Source organism: Scyliorhinus canicula, chromosome 18, assembly GCF_902713615.1.
Source record: "Scyliorhinus canicula chromosome 18, sScyCan1.1, whole genome shotgun sequence".
NCBI lineage: Eukaryota > Metazoa > Chordata > Chondrichthyes > Carcharhiniformes > Scyliorhinidae > Scyliorhinus > Scyliorhinus canicula.
This window is the reverse complement of record NC_052163.1, coordinates 119,661,613-119,683,939: the sequence shown is the minus strand read 5'-3', so window position 1 is coordinate 119,683,939 and position 22,327 is coordinate 119,661,613. Positions and strand designations below refer to the sequence as shown.

Here is a 22,327-nt window from a genome sequence, read left to right as displayed (position 1 = left end):
GACACACTCGCAGAGTCTCTCTGTAACTACTGACACACTCGGGGAGACTCTCTGTACATACTGACACACTCGGGGAGACTCTCTGTAACTACTGACACACTCCCCGAGACTCTCTGTAAATACCGACACACTCAGAGAGACTCTCTGTAAATACTGACACACTCCCCGAGACTCTCTGTAAATACCGACTCACTCAGAGAGACTCTCTGTAAATACTGACACACTCGGGGAGACTGTCTGTAAAAACTGACACACTCAGAGAGACTACCTGTAAATACTGACACACTCTCCGAGACTCACTGTCAATTCTGACACACTAAGAGTGACTCTCTGTAACTACTGACACACTGCCCGAGATTCTCTGTAAATACTGACACACTCCCCAAGACTCTCTGTAAATACTGACACACTCGGGGAGACTCTGTAAATACTGACACACTCGGGGAAACAATCTGTAAATACTGACACACTTCCCGGGACTCTCTGTAAATACTGACACACTCCCCGAGACTCTCTGTAAATACTGACACACTCGGGGAGACTCACTGTAAATACTGACAAACTCGGGGAGACACTCTGTAAATACTGACACACTCCCCGAGACTCTTTGTAAATACTGACACACTCGGGGAGACACTCTGTAAATACTGACACACTCCCCGAGACTCTTTGTAAATACTGACACACTCGAGGAGACTCTCTGTAAGTACTGACACACTCCCCGAGACTCTCTGTAAATACTGACACACTCCCCGAGACTCTCTGTAAATACTGACACACTCGGGGAGACACTCTGTAAATACTGACACACTCGGGGAGACACTCTGTAAATACTGACACACTCGGGGAAACACTCTGTAAATACTGACACATTCACCGAGACTTTCTGTAAATACTGACACACTCGGGGAAACACTCTGTAAATACTGACACATTCACCGAGATTCGCAGTAAACGCTGACACTCTCCTCAGGACATCCTGTACATACAGCCAGACGTCCAGAGTCCCGCTTTCATATTGACACATTTCCCTGCACCCTCTACAACATTGTTACAATCCTGGGGAGCCTCTGTAAATACTGACACAGTCTTGAGACCCGTATAAATACTGACACACTTCCCGAAACTCCCAGTAAATACTGACATAGTCCCGGAACCTCACATATCTACTGACACACTCCCATGGACCTTCGTATATATTGACACACACCCGGATCCCCCTGTAAATAGTGACACACTCTTGGGATCCCGTGTATATACTGACACACTCTCGGGATCCCGTGTATATACTGACACACTCCCGGGACCCCCTGTAAGTAGTGACACACTCCCATGGACCCTCTGTAAATAGTGACACACTCCCAGGGACCCTCTGTAAATAGTGACACACTCCCAGGGACCCTCTGTAAATAGTGACACACTCCCAGGGACCCTCTGTAAATAGTGACACACTCCCATGGACCCTCTGTAAATAGTGACACACTCCCAGGGACCCTCTGCAAATACTGACACACTGCCAGGGGCTTCCTGTAAATAATGACACACTCATGCCCCCCCCCCCCCCCACAGTAAATACTGACACACTCCCCGGGGACCCCCTGTAAATACCGGCACACTCCCAGGAACCTTCTGTAAATACTGAGAGACTCCCAAGGTTCTCCTCTAAATACTGACACAGTCCTGAGGATCCTCTATAAATACCAACATCTGGGGACACTTTATCAATGCTAACACTGTCCTGGGCAATGTTCCCTGCAGGTTATGTACACAACAACTCAAAAAATCCAATGCAGATTGCTCACGGGCCTTCCCTCTTAAAATACTCCACATCTGCGGCCATGAAAAACTAATTAAAGATACCACGCATTCAAATGAACAATGCAAAATATATCGAGGTGACAACGCTCCAGTGATATCGTGTAAATACTGATACACTGTGAAATCATCTTGCAAACATTAACACAATCTTGTGTACCTCCTGTAAATATTAACATACTCCCAGGAATGTCCTGCAAATATTAACATACTCCCGGGAATGTGCTGTAAATATTAATATACTCCCGGGAATGTCCTGTAAATATTAACACATCTCTGGGGACACCATGTAAATATTAACACTCCCCTCAGGGTCCCTGTCAACATCAACACGTCAGGGGACATCTTGCTAATATTAACGCTCTTCTGGGACGGTCCTGTCAATATTACTGCTTAGAGCCCTCAATTCAACATTCAAGAGAGGGCTTCAGCTGCTGAATGGAAACCATTACTTCAAAGGGATGTATTTGTGTACAACAACAGAAGTAATGTTCAATTGAGTCACAAGACAGCGAGTGAACTCCGACAATGAACAAAGAGAACTCTGAAGTGCCTAGAAGTCCCTGCGTCTTGCTGTGGAACTCTGGAGGGGACATTTATACTTCAAGAGGGATGTGCGACTGTGGCACTCTCGGCATCAGAAGGCGGAGGAGGCGGGGCCACTGAATATTTTGAAGGCGGAGCTAGATAGATTCTTGTTCTCGGGAAGGGAATCAAAGGTTATTGGGGGAGATGGGGAATGTCGAACTCAAGACAAATGCATCAACCACGATCTCATTGTATGGCGGAGCTGGCTTGCAGTGCCGAATTCCGCCCCTCTTTCGGATGTTCGTATGGTCAGTTTTGAAAACTTATGATGTATTCATCGTTAAATTCAAAAAGAGGAAAATAAATCGCAGGGCTATGCGGGGTGGGGGAGGGGAGAGAGGTGAAGCAGCTTAGTGGGACTAATTAGCTATTGCCAAGAGCCAGCACAGGCATTGAAGGGCTGAATGGCCTCCTTCAGTGCTGTAACATTCTGCAGCTAACTATGAGGCTGGATGGCAAGTCAACTCGCTCAGTTGGCTAGATGGCTAGAGTGTGATGCAGAACGGTGGCAACAGTTCAGGGTTCAGACCCCGAACCGACTGGTAGTTCCTGCAAACTTGCTCCCTCGCCTAGCCCCCCCCCCCCCCCCGCCCCCCCACCACCCCCCGATCGATGAAGAGGGCTGCCCCTCAAGTGACATAACCACTTGTCTCTCTTTAACAGTGAGAGATGCTCATGGTCCCTTGTGGACAACGCCTCATTACTCTCGATTATTAAGCTGGATATCCCTAGTGGCGATAAGAGTGGGCGAATGGAGGAACAGGAGTAGGCCATTCAGCCCCTCGAGCCTACTCCACCATTCAATGAGATCATGGCTGATCTGTGACCTAACTCCATACCCTGCCTTTGGCCCATATCCCTTAATACATTTGCTTAACAAAAATGTATCTATCTCATATAACCTAGGTCCAGCGTTTGAAAATAAATATTCTCCATTAAAAGTAAGAACCTTTGTATAGTTGATGCCTTAAGCATTCCCAGGACATCCCAAAGTGCTTCACAGCCAATGAGTTGCTTTTTAAGTACAACTAGCTGTTCTTATGGCAAAATTACTGGGATAGGGTGGAGGCATGGACTTGGGTGGGGTGCTATTTCCAAGGGCCCTTGCAGACTCGATGGGCCAAACGGCCTCCTTCTGCACTGTAAATTCGGTGAAAGTCAATTCCTCCGCGGCGAGGCCCCACAAGAGGGAAAACATGAAAGGTATGACCAGTTTATCTATTCTTTCGGCTGCTTTGGTCGGATGAGGAATGTTGGTCGGATGGGACAATCGTTGCACCTCTTTGGACAGTCTCAGGGGATCTTGAATATCCGCTGCAGGGTTCGAAGAGGATCGCTGTTCCCCACTCGCCACCCCCCCCCAAACCAGCCCCCAACCCCACCCCCCCCCCCCCCCGTAGTAAAGCATAGAGAGCGACCCTGCATTTATATAGCACCTTCGGATGTCCCAAAGCACCGTACTTATGTAGTCGCGACTGTTGCAATATCGTAAACATGGCAACAACAGCATGCCACAAACACCAGTTCGATAATCATGTGACACACTGTGGCTTAGTGATGTTGGTTTGAAGGATAAATATTGGCCAGCTGCCCTGCTCGCCTGCGAAATAGTGGCCATGGGGTCTTTTACGTTCACCCGAGCGAGCAGAAGGGACCTCGTCTCAACCACAATGCCGCATTAAACTGTTAATTTAGATTATGCGCTCAGGTCCTGGAGTGGGGTTGAGCTCACTGTGAGAAGTAAATGGGTTAATCTCTCCCTTAAAATAGCTTGAAGAGCGGCGTCCTACAAATCCATTTAAGCATTTGGCCACTATTATCTTTAACTGGCAATTTCCATCCGAGGTTTGTTTATTTACTTTGCTGCGTGTCAGCCACAGGAAAACAAGTGAAAACCTGAAGTGTTTTGTTAATCAAATTCAGCCAGTTGGTGGAAACACAAATCTCCACATCAAACAGTGCTTCGATATGGACCCCAGCTGTCCGAAGGGAGCACTGATCTACCCTGCCTGCTGCTGTTGCATCCACAGAGTCGCAATACAGTAGTGGAAAAGGTCTGTTTTACAATCCCATAAACACTTCTTCAGGAAGAACTCCGTTAGCACTTCTCGAAATAGGGGCGGGTTTAGCACACTGGGCTAAATCGCTGGCTTTTAAAGCAGACCAAGGCAGGCCAGCAGCACGGTTCGATTCCCGTACCAGCCTCCCCGGACAGGCCCCGGAATGTGGCGACTAGGGGCTTTTCACAGTAACTTCATTGAAGCCTACTCGTGACAATAAGCGATTTTCATTTCATTTCATTTCATTTTTCATGCCCTAATAATAATCTGATATATGGGGGAGCAGGCAGGGATGACTCGGCTTAACGCTGATAGTGCCCAACCTCGCCTTGAAAATGACTAAACCCAGGGTGGGAGCGTTAGCCCATAAATCCAGCCGTCGTAAATACTCACTAGAATTGCCTGCGAGGGCCTCTGAGCTGACATTGCTGGGGGGGGTGGGGGGAAGGCTCTGCGCCTGCAGAGTGAGTCTCGGTGAGGACTCAGTCACGTCCTTCCTGATGAGACTGCTGCATCTTGTCACCGGCTGTCAGGGCTGCCTTGAATCTAGGGCTCGCCACTGTCGCTGCTGGCAAAGCACTGGCACTGTGTGGGCAGTGACCCAGATACGAGCAACAGCAGCCACACTGTCTTAGAAATGCTTTGTTTACAGAGTCAAGTTGCTTGTGCGTACGCTTGCTGACTTCAAACTTACGCGTGCATAGAATGACACAGCAGAGGAAGAGGCCGTTCAGCCCATCGTGCCTGAGAGAACCGTCCAATTAGTCCCACTTTCCCCGGGGCTCTGCAAATTTTCCCCAGCAACTAAATTCCTCTCGAAGGCTAGTATTGAACCTGCTTGCTCCATCCTCTCCAGCAGCGCATTCCAGATCGTAACAACTTGCTGCGTCATAAATAAAACATTCCGCATTTCCTGGCCCTGTGGTTCTATTGCCAATTATCTTCAAATCACCCTGTAAGTGTCGGAAAGGCAAAAGGGCAGCCACCATGACTGGGCTTTATTCCCCCCCCCCCCCCCCCCCCCCCCCCCACTCCTTCCTCTCACCTCCTTGAAGGCTCTGACTCCACAGACGCAAGTCACTCTCGAGAGAACAATGGCTAAATCTGCACACATGGGACTCGTGAGGTTGGCAAACTATTGTGCACAGTTGACGTCCACATCTGGACACATTTCAGTGAGAATATCACAGTGATTGCACGGAGAGACTCCAGTTGATTGCAAGTATATAAAGCAACAGAAACAGGCCTCTTGGCCCAACAGCCAATATTAATGCTCCACACCAGCCTCCTCCCCCTCTTCTTTATCTAACCCCATCAATATATCATTCTATTCCCTTCTCCCTCAAGTGCTTACTCAGCTTTCCCTTAAATGCATCCTTCCCATCTGCACTGGTGATAACCTAACTAAACATCACGTTCAGATTAAGCGACTCAGTACACAAGGATTTATCCCAGAACTGTCAGACCTATTATGGTTCAGCACTATACTAATCAGCGCAGGTATCCTCTAAGCCTCTATTGCAGCTTTCTCTCTTGTGCTATTAGACACCTCTTCCTCCTCACAACATCTCCCATCGGGTTACACCAGAGAAAGAAGCCCCAGTTGTAAATCGGCAGGCTCAGCGCAACAACTTGCATTTATTATTATTTTTTAAATCTTTTCCAACTAAGGGCCAATTTAGCGTGTTCAATCCACCTAACCTGCACATCTTTGGGCTGTGGGGGTGAAACCCACGCAGACACGGGGAGAACGTACAAACTCCACACGGACAGTGACCCAGGGCCGGGATTCGAAACCCGGATCCTCAGCGCCATGAGACAGAAGTGCTAACCACTGCGCCACCGTGCCGCCCAACAACTTGCATTTATATAATGCCATTGACATGGATGCCAAGATGCTTTCCCGGCACGATTATTAGACAAAATTTGACATCAAGCCACACAATGAGATCTTTAGTAAGTGTGAGAAAAGTCTTGGTCAGAGAGGAAGGTTCCAAAGAGTATCTTAAAAGGTGGAAAGTGAGACAGTGAATTCCCTACAGGGCCCAGGCAGCTGAAGGCATGACGTCAATGTTGGAGCAATGAAACTGGGGATGTACAAGAGGGCAGGATTAGAGGAATATAGGGATCTCGGAGGTTACGGGGCTGGAGACGGTTATAGAGACAGGGAAGAAGGGGGTGGAATATATAAGGAACTGCATGCTGTAGCTTTCAAAAGATCGCAAAACCCAGTCCCAGCAAATGAAGACAGGACCACCAGCTCTAAATTCTGGGTTGATAGCTAGTGAGGGATGCTGGTGTCTGAAGGGTGGGGTGACCCCCACACCCCCTCCCCTCTCTTCATACAGGTTATGACAGTTCATAAAGCCCACCATTATACAGAATAAACAACTCCCCCAAGCCCATCACAGGTACAAGACTATTGTACCGTGAGAGAAGCTAATTAATCAGTTTGCAAATCCCCCCACTGCTTCACAGTGATCACCAAGTAAAGAACATGAAGACGCGAAACAGTAAACTCTCCTGTCACACCTCACCAACCTCTCCTTCCTTTCCCCCTCCTGCGAAGTGCCTCGGGACACAGCCTCAGCTAAGGCCACTACAAAAAGGCAAGTCGCTTAAATGCCCTGACGCACACAAGTAGATTCCAAGTGACAAAAAAAAACCCCTTGTGTGAAGAAGACCTTCCTGATGCCAAATCTTCAATTCACCTTTCACCAGTTTGAACCTGCGTTTTCCCCCTGCGCCGCTACCACAGTTTTATGTGAACGCTCGATGTAGTTATTACGGCTGTTGCCATAGAAACTGAGCTCCACTCTGAATTCTCCTCGGGGGTCCAGTTGCTGTGTCAGTGATTGGACGCAAGTGACACAGAGCAGAAAGATCTCTGGTTTTGTTCTGCATTCTGCGCCATGACAGCTGCTCTCCTAATTCTCACTGGGTTGTGGGTAGGTTAACAATCAGGGGACCGACCCCTGATTGCTGCCCCTCTGAGCAGTCAGCATGAGGTGCTGGGCTGATGCTGCACGGTGGATTCAGGCCAGCTGTGACGCCCCTTACAGTCAAATAGCAAGCTAACATAAACAATCAGTCCCAGCGCAAGACTGAGCCCTGTAGAGACAAGATATTGGATGACTACAACACTACATATGATCATAGAACATAGAACATAGAACATTACAGCGCAGTACAGGCCCTTCGGCCCTTGATGTTGCGCCAGCCTGTGAAACCACTCTAAAGTGGGCAGCACGGTAGCATTGTGGATAGCACAATCGCTTCACAGCTCCAGGGTCCCAGGTTCAATTCCGGCTTGGGTCACTGTCTGTGCGGAGTCTGTACATCCTCCCCGTGTGGGCGTGGGTTTCCTCCGGGTGCTCCGGTTTCCTCCCACAGTCCAAAGATGTGCAAGTTAGGTGGACTGGACATGATAAATTGCCCTTAGTGTCCAAAATTGCCCTTAGTGTTGGGTGGGGTTACTGGGTTATGGGGATAGGGTGGAGGTGTTAACCTTGGGTAGGGTGCTCTTTCCAGGAGCCGGTGCAGACTCGATGGGCTGAATGGCCTCCTTCTGCACTATAAATTCTATGATCAAAGCCCATCTACACTATTCCTTTATCATCCATATGTCTATCCAATGACCATTTAAATGCCCTTAATGTTGGCGAGTCCACTACTGTTGCAGGCAGGGCATTCCACGCCCTTACTACTCTCTGAGAAAAGAACCTACCTCTCACATCTGTCCTATATCTATCTCCCCTCAATTTAAAGCGATGTCCCCTCGTGCGAATGTACGGGCATTTGAATTAAGAGCAGAGGTAGGCCACTCGGCCCCTCAAGCCTGCTCCACCACGGCTAATCTGATTGCAACATCAACCCCTCATTCCTGCTGGTCCCCGACAACATTTCACCCCCCTTGTTAATCAAAAATCTATCCACCTCTGCCTTAAAAATATTCAAGTGGAATCCTAAACTAGCCTTCACAAATAAACAGAAAGAGAAGTTTGAAATAAAAGGCAGGAAATGCTGGATAAACTCAGCAGGTCTGGAAGCATCTGTGGAGAGAGAATCAGGGCTAATGGTTCTGGTCCCTACGACCCTCTACAGAAGTTTCTGTAGGCGTTTCACGGGGCGAGCTGTTCCTGACCAATTCTGGAATTTAGCCAATTAAATCTGCTGGGCCCCACTATCTTTCCAGGCTGGTGCCATTGCCCCTTTAAATACAACTCACGTTTTGGCAAACAATTTGTTGAGCTGTGACTTCAGGTTAGCAGCAACTATTACCGTCAGATCTGTGATGAATGGAAGGGTCCAGATTGCAAATGAAAGCTCCCAGTATTAATTAGCCTCAAAAATAGTCAAATACAGAAGTCAATCTATCACAGACTATCACCGAAACCGGCTTCAATTATAAACAGCTGGATCAGGGCACAAGAAAAATAAGGAAACAGGGCAGAAATCCAATGTTAAATAAAATGTATATAATGTATTCACAACAACCTACATTTGTGTAGCGCCTTTAACACAGTAAAGTGTCCCAAGGCACATCACAAGAGCTTTCACAAGCAAAATCTGTCACCGAGCCAGGTGAGGAGACAATAGGACAATAGGCTACAGGCTGGGTCAATCAGGCAGGTTTTAAGGAGTATTGTAAAATGAGAGATGTAAAGAGGTTTGCGGAGGGAAAACAGAGGGCTGCAGTATCTGAAGCCAGGGCCTCTAACAGTGCGAATGCGTAAGAGGCCAAAATTGGAGGAGCGCCGATATATTGGAAGGGTTTAGGGTAGCCAACTGTGTTTGAATGTATTCCTTACATCACGTGACTTGCCCCGCCCATGTTCCAGCCATTAGTCGGCGAACACATCCGTCCCTGTGACCCACGGCCTTCCGACGCCAATTGCAAAGCAAAAAGACTCATTACGCAATGGGATGATGCTCGACTGTCTGCCCAAACAGCCTTTATTTCCCATTTTCAATATTTTTATATCCGGTTAAAAAGAAATGTTCGGGAAGAAAATGACAAAGGGCACGATCTAATTAGAGAAAATCAGAGTCTGTTCTGGGCGGTGTGGTAGTAACCACCGCTGCATATATTAGGGTATATATGGTAAGGCCCTGTACTACAGGTACGGGGGTAGTCCCTGCCTGCTGGCTCCGCCTAGTAGGCGGAGTATAAATCTGTGTGCTCCCCGTACGGCAGCCATTTCACCAGCTGCTGTAGGAGGCTACACATCTTAGTGTAATAAAGCCTCAGTTGTATTCAACTCTCGTCTTTGTACAATTGATCGTGCATCAGGCGGGATTAGCGGGATCGTTCCCGGAGCTAACACTTTCTAACAGCGCTCTGTTGCACAGTGGGTCCCGGCGGGGAACACTCTCCGCCCCCCGCCCTCCAAAGCCGCACTTAGTGTCATTTCCTGCACTGAGGCGCTCCAGCGAGCAGATCTCCTCAGTGCAGAAAGAGATCAGGATGCCATTTTTAAATGATGCCCGGTTCTCTCGGCCCTCCCTGATGCATTTTCATTCCCTGAACATCCCCCCGGTGCTTCAACTCACCGATAACTCAACACTCCACCTCACACAGGCAGGTCACCCCCAGGCCTGATCTCCGGTGCAGGCAAAATGGCAGCTTCTCACCTTGGCACTACCAACCTGGCACCTGCCAGTTTCCCTGCCAGTCTAACAGTGCCACCTGGGCACTCTGGCATTGCCAGCGTGGCTTAGGGGTAGCTCTGCCAGGGTACTCAGGTATCAGGCTGGCAGTACCTAGGTGCCCGAGTGGGGGGATTTGCAAACTGGGGTGCCAGCCTGGCCAGAGGTTGACCACCCCGGGCATCCAAATGCCTGGGAGATCCTCCCTCCAAGTGCCGATACATCTAGTCCCCGTTTATGGGGACCAGTATCAGGGGTGGGAAATCAGACAGCCAAGATAACAATAATGGTTCAAGTCGGACCACCTCAAGGGAATACCTTTGTTTGAGGGGTTGGGTGTAGCTTAGAGAGAGAGAGAGAGAAAGAATGCTGTTCTGAACAGTTACAGCAGAAGGCTATGGACATCGACCAGGGAGGTCATGAAAGTTGTCACCGAGTCCGACTTTGCAAAAGAATTCTGAACAAATGTCCCCAACAGAAGAGAAATTGCATTGTTAAATGCAGATATTACCTTTGAATGGTTGTGTAAATGGAACAAGAGCCGCATGTTCAAGTAAAGTGTTGTGCAATGGGAACTCGTGTGTTAAGGTTAAGAAACTGCATGTAATTTGTTAGTGTTAGAACTGAAATAAAAGTTTAAGCATTGTTTTGTTTTATTTTCTTTTAATAATGTTTGTTTATAAAACAACCAAGCCCTACTTCTTATTCTATCACTCCTGGAACAAATCGATCTTTCCGCACCGCAATAAAACTCATCCAGTCCAGTCACTTATCCGCTGTTGACAGCTGACCAAGCGTCCTTACCACTGATCCATCAAATTTTCCGACCTGTCCGCAACAATTCCTGCGGCAGGCGGGAGGGGAAAATCCCACCCGATGGGTTAAATCAACAAAGAGATCTAGGGACACAAATTATCAAAAGTAGCAATGCATGCTAATAATGCCATAAAAATGTAAATGAAGCAATGGGGTCATCTCTGGAAGGGGGTCGAAAGAAGATAAATTCTGTTATATTTGATTAGGCCACATCTGTATTGTGAACAGTTCAGGTTTCTTTATTAAAAACACGGTTAATTTCTTGTTTTTATTTCAGTGCTTGCCCATCTTCCTCCCTAGGGCCTTCTTCAAAAAGGTGACGAGTAGCATCATGAGCTACGTGTGGGCGCATGGCACCCCAAGGGTGAGGAGGGTCTTTTTGGAGCGGAGTAGGGACAGTGGAGGGCTGGCACTGCCCAATCTCTCGGGGTACTACTGGGCGGCAAATGTGTCAATGGTGCGCAAGTGGATGATGGAAGGGGAGGGGGCAGCTTGGAAACGATTGGAGAGGGCGTCCTGTGGCAACACAAGCCTGGGGGCCCTAGTAACGGCACCATGGCCGCTCCCCCCCACGAGGTACACCACGAGCCCGGTGGTGGCGGCCACCCTCAAGATATGAGGGCAGTGGAGGCGACATAGGGGGGAAATGGGAGGTCTGTTGGCGGCGCCAATAAGAGGGAACCATAGATTCATCCCGGGGAACATCGACGGGGGATTTCAGAGCTGGTACAGGGTGGGCATACGGCAGCTGAAGGACCTGTTTATAGAGGGGAGGTTTGCGAGCCTGGGAGGGCTGGAGGAGAAGTTTGAGCTCCCCCCGGGAAACATGTTCAGATATCTACAAGTGAAGGCATTTGCTAGGCGGCAGGTGGAGGGGTTTCCCCTGCTCCCCAGTAAGGGGGCGAGTGATAGGGTGCTCTCGGGGGTCTGGGTCGGAGGGGGGAAGATATCAGACATCTACAAGATAATGCAGGAGGCGGAAGCAGCATCAGGGGAGGAACTGAAAGCCAAGTGGGAAGGGGAGCTGGGAGAGCAGATAGAAGACGGGACGTGGGCGGATGCACTGGAGAAGGTCAACTCTTCCTCCTCGTGTGCGAGACTGAGCCTCATTCAATTTAAGGTGCTGCATAGAGCTCACATGACGAGGACAAGGATGAGCCGGTTCTTTGGGGGTGAGGACAGGTGTGTCAGATGTCTGGGAAGCCCAGCGAACCATGTGCATATGTTCTGGGCATGTCCGGTGCTGGAAGGGTTCTGGAAGGGGGTAGCAAGGACGGTGTCGAAGGTGGTGGGGTCCAGGGTCAAACCAGGATGGGGGCTTGCGATCTTTGGGGTCGGGGTAGAACCGGGGGTACAGGAGGCTAGGGAGGCCGGAATACTGGCCTTTGCGTCCCTAGTGGCTCGACGAAGGATATTAATTCAATGGAAGGACGCGAGGCCTCCAAGCGTTGAAACTTGGATTAATGATATGGCTAGCTATATTCAGCTAGAAAGGATCAAATTTGCCCTGAGAGGGTCGGTACAGGGATTCGCCAGGCGGTGGCAACCTTTCCTTGACTTTTTAGATCAGAGATAGACGTTCGGGGTCGTGGCAGCAGCCACCCGGGGGGGGGGGGGGGGGGGGGGGGGGGGGGGGAGGGGGGGGAGGGAGGGGGGGGGAGGGGGGGGAGGGAGGGGGGGGAGGGGGGGGAGGGGGGGGAGGGGAGGGGGGGACAGCAAGGGCCGTGGGGGGACATGCACGACGGTAACGCGGGCAAGTCTGCTCGCTGCTCATGTCTGAAACTGTAGGCTGCCTTGTTTGTTAAGGTTGCCTGGGGGGGGGGGGGGGGGGGGGGGGGAGGACTGGTGCGCGCGAGAGGGCGGGCGAGGGAGGGACATTTGCCTAGAGGGATTGTGTTGTAAATAATTTAAAAATTAGTAGGGGTAAATGTTTGTATGGAAAAACTCTTTCAATAAAAATTATTTTAAAAACGAAAAAAAAAAAAAAAAACACGGTTAATAAATATAATAAGTTGATAAAACACTGGAGAAAGTAGAAAAAGCTTTGCAAGGATGATATCAGAGCAGGGAGATTGCGGGGTCGCGTTTCACGATGGCGCGAACAGGGCCTGGGAACAACCTATTCTGGCCCCCACCACGGCGCTGGAGCGGTTCACGCCACTTCAGAGTCCTTACGTGGTGCCAAATGAGTGCCACGCCAACCGGTGCATGCGCAGTTGGGGCAGCTCAATTCTGCGCATGCGCAGTTGGGCCGCGCCATCCTGTGCATGCACGGGGAACTTCCTACGCGTGCCGGCCCCGTGCAATTTGGCGCGCGTGGGGGGAAGAGGCCGGCCCGCCGTTCGGTAGGCCCCGATTGCAAGCCAGACCCCTTCGGAGGCACCCCCCCCCCCCCCCCCGGTGAAGGAGCCCCCCCCCCCACAGGCTGCCCCCCGAGCATTCCTGCAGACTTCCCGCCGGCAGCAACCAGGGCTGGACGGCGCCAGCGGGACACTGTCTTGTTGGCGCGGGCGCTTGGTCCATCCGGGCCGGAGAATTGCCGCTCGCCGTTTGCGGCGATTCTCCGAGCGGTCCGGCGCGATTCGCGCGACACTTGTTTCGGGGGCGTGGGAGAATCGCGGGCGGGGGTCAGGGCGGCCTAGTGCGATTCGCTCGGTGCCCCCGCGATTCTCCCACCCGGCGGGGGAGGGGGGAGAGTAGAGAATACTGCCTTGCACCTGTCAGGAATAACTGAACAAGCTGACTTTCTTCGCGTGGAAACACAAGGTTGAGGGGTGACCTCTTTAAGGGGTCTTTAAAATTATGAAGGATTGTGATTGGAAGATGCGGAAATTTCCACTTGTGCACGAAAGCAAAACTCAGGGTCAAAAATTGTATTCATGCACTTTCAGATATGTCATGAGTGAACAACAAAAGGTTTATTGACAAGGATCTTTAAGAGCAGCAGCATGCCTGCAGCTTTCTGGAATACCTCTTGCTGAGCAGCACTCTTCCCCCTGGGGTGACTCCCTATTCTGAGTCCTGATTGGTCACCCAGCGCTTAAAGGGACAATCAATAAAAAAAATATAAGGTGATCATTAATAGGCCCAATAAGGAACTCAGGAAAATCTTTGTAACGCAGAGTGTGATTGGAACGTGGAACTCGCTACCACAATGGGTGACTGATGAGAATAGATGCATTTAAGGAGAAGATTGATAAACATGAGGGATGAAGGAATAGAAGGATATGTTGAAGGAGTTGGATGAAGTAGAGTGGGAGGAGACTCGTGAGGAGTATAAACACCAATCATGGACCGGTTGGGTTGGAAGGCCCAGGCGCTATAATCCAGCCTGATGACTAACAGAGAGCTTCTGTATCGGGCAATTGGCGACGCGCTGCACCCATGATGCCCAAGAATATACAGCCGGCACCCCCAGACTCCCATGTGTTCATGTGCAACATCAATCCTCCTAGCACATCATGTGCAGCAACTGATGGGTATGCCTCAATAAGCTAGCGATGTTGAGACTCTACCAGCAGGTTTTTAAAATATGTATATACATATTTTCTGCTCTGCTGCTTTACAATGCCCACTTTCTCCTGAAGGCGCTGACTCGTTTGCTGAGCTCCTGGTTTACAGACTTTAGAACTGTGTCCAACTGGGCTTCTTTACACATTCGAGCTCATAGGCTTTCAACCGGGTCGGGTATTGTGGGGGACGGTGCGGAGGGACAGCATCCAGTCCTTGACAGGAGGTTGTATCCATCATTGGCACCTCGGCAGAGTCTGGACATCCAGCTTTATTCATTTTCCTCCCCTATCCCAGCAGTAATTGGCAATCGCCGCTTTGCCATCTCTGAGCTAAAACAGCACAATCCAAAGGCTAAACCTTGGGTCAACCGGACATGGTCGGCTACGTCCCACCTCTGTCTTAAGATACCTATTTGCTCTCACATGCAGTCAGCACATCACTTGGTTGTTGCATCGCCACTAAGTGACACCACAGTGTCATTCTTATGCACAGTGGATAACAGTGACTATGTATGAGTGACACCTTCACATGTTGAGAGTTGAAGGATTCACGAGAGTAGGAAATTGTGCACAGCATTTTATATATTGCGTTTTACATCGTTTATATATTTTTCAAAGTTTTTTTTTGCTCTGACATAATTCATTACAATACATGTTTCACCTTTGTCAGTGATGAAACTATTGTGAATCGGAGAAAGTCAGGCAATCTATTCTAGGTTCTTCCAACCTGAAATTTACAAGAACTTCACACCTCCAGTTGATCTCCTCAATTTACGACTAACTACAGACCCACACAAAAAACACTCAATAAGGGACCCTAAAGTTAGACTAGCAGCCAATCATCACACCCCAGCCTCTAAATGAGGAAGGTAAGGCGGATAGAACACAAAAGAAGGCCATTCAACCCATTGTAACTGTGCCAGCTCATGGAAAGAGCTATCCATTTAGTTTCATAACCCTTTGAGTGAAGGAATGTCTCCTCATCTCAAGCGCTTAATGACTGACCCACTTATCCTGAGGCTGTGCCCCCCTCTAGTTCTAGGCTCTCCAGTCAAGGGACCAGCCTCTCAAGCCCTCTCAAAATGTTACCTGTTTCAATAAGATCACCCCCCATTCTTCTAAACTCCAGAGAATTCTATTCAATATCTCCTCATAGGACAACCTGTTCACCTTAGGTATCAAGTGAACCAAAGTTGCATCTATCTTACATCAGTGTTCTCTAGTTACTGATCCCCCTACGCCCTCCCTATCTACCCTATCACATCCCTTAATATCTGCTCACCATTGCAACCTCTGTTGCGTTGTGTGCAGGTCAGTAAGTGGAGGCCTGGAATTGAGAGGTACTTGTGGCATGTAGTTGAAGTGCCAGGCAAGGGTTAATAGCCATGAGAGAATGCAAGGCCCAGGGACTGATAAAGCTAAGGTGGCAACATGGTCAGGGAGTCGAAGGTTCGAGAAGGAAAGAATCAGGAACTCACTGAGCTAAACTTGTGTTTCTGTATTTCCTGGGCTGCTGTAGTCATTGAAAAACTCAAAAGTAATGGAAGCAGAAAGAGAGACAGAAAGATGGATGGACCGATAAAGAGACAGAGATAGATAGACGATTAGATAGATAGAGAGACAGAGAGATAAATAAACTGACTTGGAGCCAGAGAGGCAGATAGATAGATATGGATATCGCAAGAGGAATTGGTAGACAGACAAGCAGTTCACAAATTCCAGTGAACTTGCTGTCTTAATGTTAACAGTGTGGCAATTATCACAGCTAAAATATTAATCTGAAAAGTATTGTTTAATCAGCGGAATAAGTAGCAGACTAAGAAACATCCTATGAAAAGTTGCAGGATTGTATGAATTACATCTTGAGTCAAGAAATACAAATTTTGTTGAATAAATGTGAGACACTTTGACAGACAGGTGAATATATTCAAGCATATAACAAGTGCCCCCTCTTTACTAAACCACACCTTGACTCCTGTCATTCGTTAACAACAACTACATGAGACCTTTTTCGAACAAAACGTTTGGGCTAGGGAAGACATCTTAGACAATCACTGGGTGGGAGAGTCCAGTCCGTCTGCCGCAGGAATTGTTGTTTAACGGACCAATGAAAGGTCCGTTAACTTTGGGCGTGCATAAGGTTTTACAAATCCAGCCGCCTCTGAAATATCAGTGAACAGCAATAGCCACACTGTTAACTTTAAGACAGCAAGTTCACTGGAATTTGTGAACTGCTTGTCTGTTTACCAATTCCTCTAGTCATAGTCTACTATGGGCCCATGCAATTCGTCCAGCGTTTATTACAGGCCAGGAGCTAAGACTGAAATAGACAAAGTTTCATTTAGCTCCTTATTACATCGCTTAGAATTGTCTCCAAGTGGCTCTGGGATCTCCCCCAGCCTCACAACCCGCTTAGCTCTCTGTTCACCTCCAATTCCAGGCTCTTCAACATAGTGGTTAGCACTGCTGCCTCTCGGCGCTGAGGCCCCGGGTTCGAATCCCGGCCCTGGATCGCTGCCCGTGTGGAGTTTGCACGTTCTCCCCGTGTCTGCGTGGGTTTCACCCCCACAACCCAAAGATGTGCAGGTTAGATGGATTGGCCACGCTGAATTGCTCCTTAATCGGAAACAAAATAATTGGGTACTCTAATTTCTAATTTTTAAAAAGTGCAATCCTTCCTCTGGACAATTGCACTGCGCTGGAAATCATCCAAAAATGCAACTTAAACTTCGGATCGGTCCGGCAGAGTTACATCAATAGTTACTCAGAAAAAGGTAGAAGAATGAAAACGTCTTGCATCCTATGGGTAACTATTGTAAACACTCAGACCAATCATCACTGGACTCACCCCCCCCCCCCTCCCCCTACCGTATTCTCCACCACCCCAAACGCCCAAGGAACCCCACCGCCCACAACCTGATCCCCCACCTGCAGCCTCTGATCGCCCCCACGTGCCTGATCTGACCTGGCCCCACCACAGTCAGACTTTCGACGCATGCTCCAAGCAGCTCCAGTGATCAGAAGTGTCAGTGCAATTTTCCTGTTCACCTATGTCTCGTTGCTTTGATCGAAGGTGGAATGCTGGTCGAGGAAAATTCTCTGCTCTTCTTCAAGAAGTGTGGTTTGCACATTCTCCCCGTGTCTACATGGGTCTCACCCCCACACCCCAAAGATGTGCAGGGTAGGTGAATCGGCCACGCTAAATTGCTCCTTAATTGGGGAGAAAAGAATTGGATACTCTAAATTACATAAGAACATAAGAACTAGGAGCAGGAGTAGGCCATCTGGCCCCTCGAGCCTGCTCCGCCATTCAATTAGATCATGGCTGATCTTTTGTGGACTCAGCTCCACTTTCCGGCCCGAACACCATAACCCTTAATCCCTTTATTCTTCAAAAAACTATCTATCTTTACCTTAAAAACATGTAATGAAGGAGCCTCAACTGCTTCACTGGGCAAGGAATTCCATAGATTCACAACCCTTTGGGTGAAGAAGTTCCTCCTAAACTCAGTCCTAAATCTACTTCCCCTTATTTTGAGGCTATGTCCCCTAGTTCTGCTGTCACCCGCCTGTGGAAACAACCTGCCCGCATCTATTCTATCTATTCCCTTCATAATTTTAAATGTTTCTATAAGATCCCCCCTCATCCTTCTAAATTCCAACGAGTACAGTCCCAGTCTACTCAACCTCTCCTCATAATCCAACCCCTTCAACTCTGGGATTAACCTAGTGAATCTCCTCTGCACACATTCCAGCGCCAGTACGTCCTTTCTCAAGTAAGGAGACCAAAACTGAACACAATACTCCAGGTGTGGCCGCACTAACACCTTATACAATTGCAACATAACCTCCCTAGTCTTAAACTCCATCCCTCTAGCAATGAAGGACAAAATTCCATTTGCCTTCTTAATCACCTGTTGCACTTGTAAACCAACCTTCTGCGACTCATGCACTAGCACACCCAAGTCTCTCTGAACAGCGGCATGCTTTAATATTTTATCGTTTAAATAATAATCCCGTTTGCTGTTATTCCTACCAATTCCTCCAAATTAACAGAAAATAAGTGTGGTTTGAACTTTAAGGTCCACTTGAACCTTTGTGGAGGGCAAATTTTCTTTTGCGGGGGAGGAGGTGGGGTGGATGACAGTGTCGCAGTCATGTCACTGGACGAGTAATAGAGATCCAGTTAATGCTCTGGGAATCCGGGTTCAAATCCCACCACAGCAGCTGGTGGAATTTAAATTCAATTAATATTAAATCTGGAATGTGGAATATAAAGCTAGTCTCAGTAATGGTGACCATGACAACCAGCATTGATCATTGTAAAACCCCATCTGGTTCACTAATTTCCTTTTAGGAAAGGCCTACCTGAGACACCTGCCCTCTGCAATTTGGCCCAGCAAGCCACTCAGTTCAAGGGCAATGAGGATGGGCAACAAATGTTGACTTTGCCAGTGCAGCCCACACACCATCTCATCGCAGACCGAGTCAAGAGTGAATTAATTGTGGCTTTTTAAACTTGCTCATGCTGACTGACGTCACTTATAAAACCTTACACACGGACCATGGTGAGAACAAATCGTCCATGACACACTGGTCCCCTCCTCCATTGCCCCCAACCCTTCATTCTCTTCCCTTGGCACCTACACATGTGGGTGCAATAACTGTCCCTTTACCCCCTCTCTCCTCACCAACCAAGAGCCCAACTCCCCGTTCAGGGGATGCACTTGCACCTCCTCTAACTCGATCGACCATGTTTGCTGTTTCCAATGTGGTTTCCTCTACACTGGGGAAACAAAACACAGACTGGGTGACCAATTCACTTTGTCTGCAAGCAAGACCCGCAACCTTCCTGTCGTTTACCATTTCAACTCAGCACCGTGCTCTCATATCTCCATGTCCATCTTAGGTCTGCTGTCATTCCCAGTAATGCCTCAAGTAATTGGAAGAACAACACCTCGTCTTCCAATTAGGCCTTCTGGACCTACAAACTGTTAACTTTCCCCTCTATCTTGACCACCCCCTCTTTTTGTTTTTTGTTTCCCTTGGCTTGCCCCAACACAGCCCCATTTCTCCCCCACATGGCCAGCTGCCCTTATTGACCAGATCTGCTTCCACTGAACACTGGCCTATGTTCTCCGATTGACACATTCTGCTATCTCACCATTGCCACTATTCATACTCTCAGTCCTAAAGAGCACCATTAACACCCACCTTTGTCTTATGTCCATGACACCTTTGTCAATTTCTCCTTTGCTCCAAAACTATCCCTGTCCTATTCTCCCCCATTTCCTCCACCCGCCTCTCCAACTATATAATTCACAACATTCAAAACATTGGGCGCGATCCAATGAACACGCTGCGCCCAAAAAGCAGCGTGCCATGGCGCAACGTGGCCGGTAAAAGCCGGGAGACCCCGCTCCCGGGATCCTCCCGGCTTGCAACGCCTCGCATGTACAGCTATGTGTTTCTCGGCGTTGCCAGCACTGGGAATCACACAGCTAAACGCGCTCGCTATGGGGCTTTGTTCCCATTTAGTTGAATCGAGCCCATTAACTTGCACCAGGTGCTGGCAGATCTGCTGAGTTTATGCAGCATTTTCTGTTTTAATTTAGATAGTGAGAAATCGTATTTTCTGCTGGGAGGTTGGGACAAGGAAATATAACCTTAAAATCAGATTCAAGTCATTGTCATGCTCACACAATACAGACTTTAGTGCTACAAGTATAAACCTACCTGCATAAGTGTGAAATTGGGTGTACTTGCATATATTTGGATGTTGAACAATAAACATTTGTCTTCCTTTTAAAAAAGGGGGAGAGAAGGACGGCAAGGAAAGACCCCACAAGGAGGGCAATCAAAGACCCCACAGGAAGAACAATGAAAGACCCCACAGGGAGGGCAATGTAAGACCCCACAGGGAGGGCAATGTAAGACCCCACAGGGAGGGCAATGAAAGACCCCACAGGGAGGGCAATGAAAGACCCCACAGGGAGGGCAATGTAAGACCCCACAGGGAGGGCAATGTAAGACCCCACAGGGAGGGCAATGAAAGACCCCACAGGGAGGGCAATGAAAGACCCCACAGGGAGGGCAATGTAAGACCCCACAGGGAGGGCAATGAAAGCCCCCACAGGAAGAGCAATGAAAGATCCCACAGGGAGGGCAACAAGAGAATTGCAGAATGGAAATGAGTCAACACTTTGTCAGAGGCAGATCTGATCCAAAAGGAAGCCAAAAGGGTTTTGTAGAAGTTAAGACAAGTAGAAATTAAGGTTCAATATGCTTGAGGACCCCCTAATTGGTAAACTGAGGTGTTGGGGGAGGGGGTCCAAGGGCCGTGATGGGAGGTTTAGAGATCAGAGAACCATTTAAAATTCGCACCCCAATCTCTTCCTGCACTGGCAAGCTGAGCTTGTTAGTGTAGGAAATGAGCCTAAGTGCAGCCTCGGCTGGGCGTTCCTCACTGAGGCCCGATAAAGAAGCAGAGTCCCGTTTAACAGTGAGGTGGTTCTCAGCGCTGCCAGCATCGGAAAATACCCGACTAAATCCACCCAACATGGGACTCAGTTTCATTTGCATTAAATCGCACCTTCATCACACAAGCTAAATGCCAGAAACTAAGTACCAGGGCAGCACGGTAGCATTGTGGATAGCACAATTGCTTCACAGCTCCAGGGTCCCAGGTTCGATTCCGGCTTGGGTCACTGTCTGTGCGGAGTCTGCACATCCTCCCCGTGTGTGCGTGGGTTTCCTCTGGGTGCTCCGTTTTCCTCCCACAGTCCAAAGGTGTGCAGGTTAGGTGGATTGGCCATGCTAACTTGCCCTTAGTGTCCAAAATTGCCCTTAGTGTTGGGTGGGGTTACTGGGTTATGGGGATAGAGTGGAAGGTGGTGACATTGGGTAAGGTGCTCTTTCCAAGAGCCGGTGCAGACTCGATGGGCAGAATGGCCTCCTTCTGCACTGTAAATTCTATAAACAGACTACTGCGACCATTCCTTCACATGTGATTAACCAAGTTTGTGAAAGACTTTGTTGTATTGTAATGATATGTGCCTGCATACATTATAATAATAATCTTTATTATTGCCACAAGTAAACTAGTCCAAAGATATGCAGGTTAGGTGGATTGGCCATGATAAATTGACCTTAGTGACTAAAAAAGGTTAGGAGGGGTTATTGGGTTATGGGGATAGGGTGGAAGTGAGGGCTTAAGTGGGTCGGTGCAGACTCAATGGGCCGAATGGCCTCCTTCTGCACTGTATGTTCTATGTTCTAAGTAGGTTTACATTAACACTGCAATGAAGTTACTGTGAAAATCCTCTAGTCACCACACTCCGGCGCCTGTTTGGGTACACAGAGGCAGAATTCAGAATGTCTAATTTACCCAATAAGTACGTCTTTCGAGACTTGTGAGAGGAAACCGGAGCACCCGGAGGAAACTCACGCAGACACGGGGGGAACGGGATTCTCTGACGGCCCATGAGATGTCAGAGTCAGAGCCCTGCCCCAAATGGGCGGGACCAAATGACGCTCATGGGAGTAGTTCGTAAGCCAACTTATGACAGACTGGATCCACCGGCCTCCCTCGATTCTTCGGCCTCCCCAGAGAGTCTGCAGCTGGGCACCGATCAGTGCTCATCCACACAAACGTGGACCAGACAGAATGGACCCTTAGGGTCTCCCCGGCCATCAGAGACCCCAGGGTGATCAGGGTAAGTACAGGATGGCTCCCTGACCCTCACCCTGTAATGTGGGCACCTTGGCACTACCCTGCTGGCACCTTGGCACCTTGGCACTGCCCATCTGGCACCTTGGCAGTGGCAGGGTGGCAGCGCCAAGATGTCCGGATGGCACTGCCAAGCCAGCAAGAGCTGCCTGGGTACT

At 48.9% G+C, this 22,327-nt stretch overlaps 1 protein-coding gene across 7 annotated transcripts in view; it reads right to left on the bottom strand.

The window, feature by feature from the left end:
• The window catches only part of celf5a (cugbp, Elav-like family member 5a), a 512,219-nt gene that overhangs the window by 266,840 nt on the left and 223,052 nt on the right, over nt 1-22,327 (bottom strand). Inside the window, exon 1 of one of the 7 annotated variants that reach the window (XM_038777520.1) lies at nt 5,509-5,886. The exons of 5 other annotated variants lie outside the window; for them this stretch is intronic. In XM_038777520.1, the coding sequence (XP_038633448.1) occupies nt 5,509-5,577 (69 nt within the window). In that variant the 5' untranslated portion in view covers nt 5,578-5,886. Of the gene's footprint in view, nt 1-5,508; nt 5,887-22,327 lie in introns of those variants that run through there. One more of the 7 variants, XM_038777519.1, reaches the window with a different exon arrangement.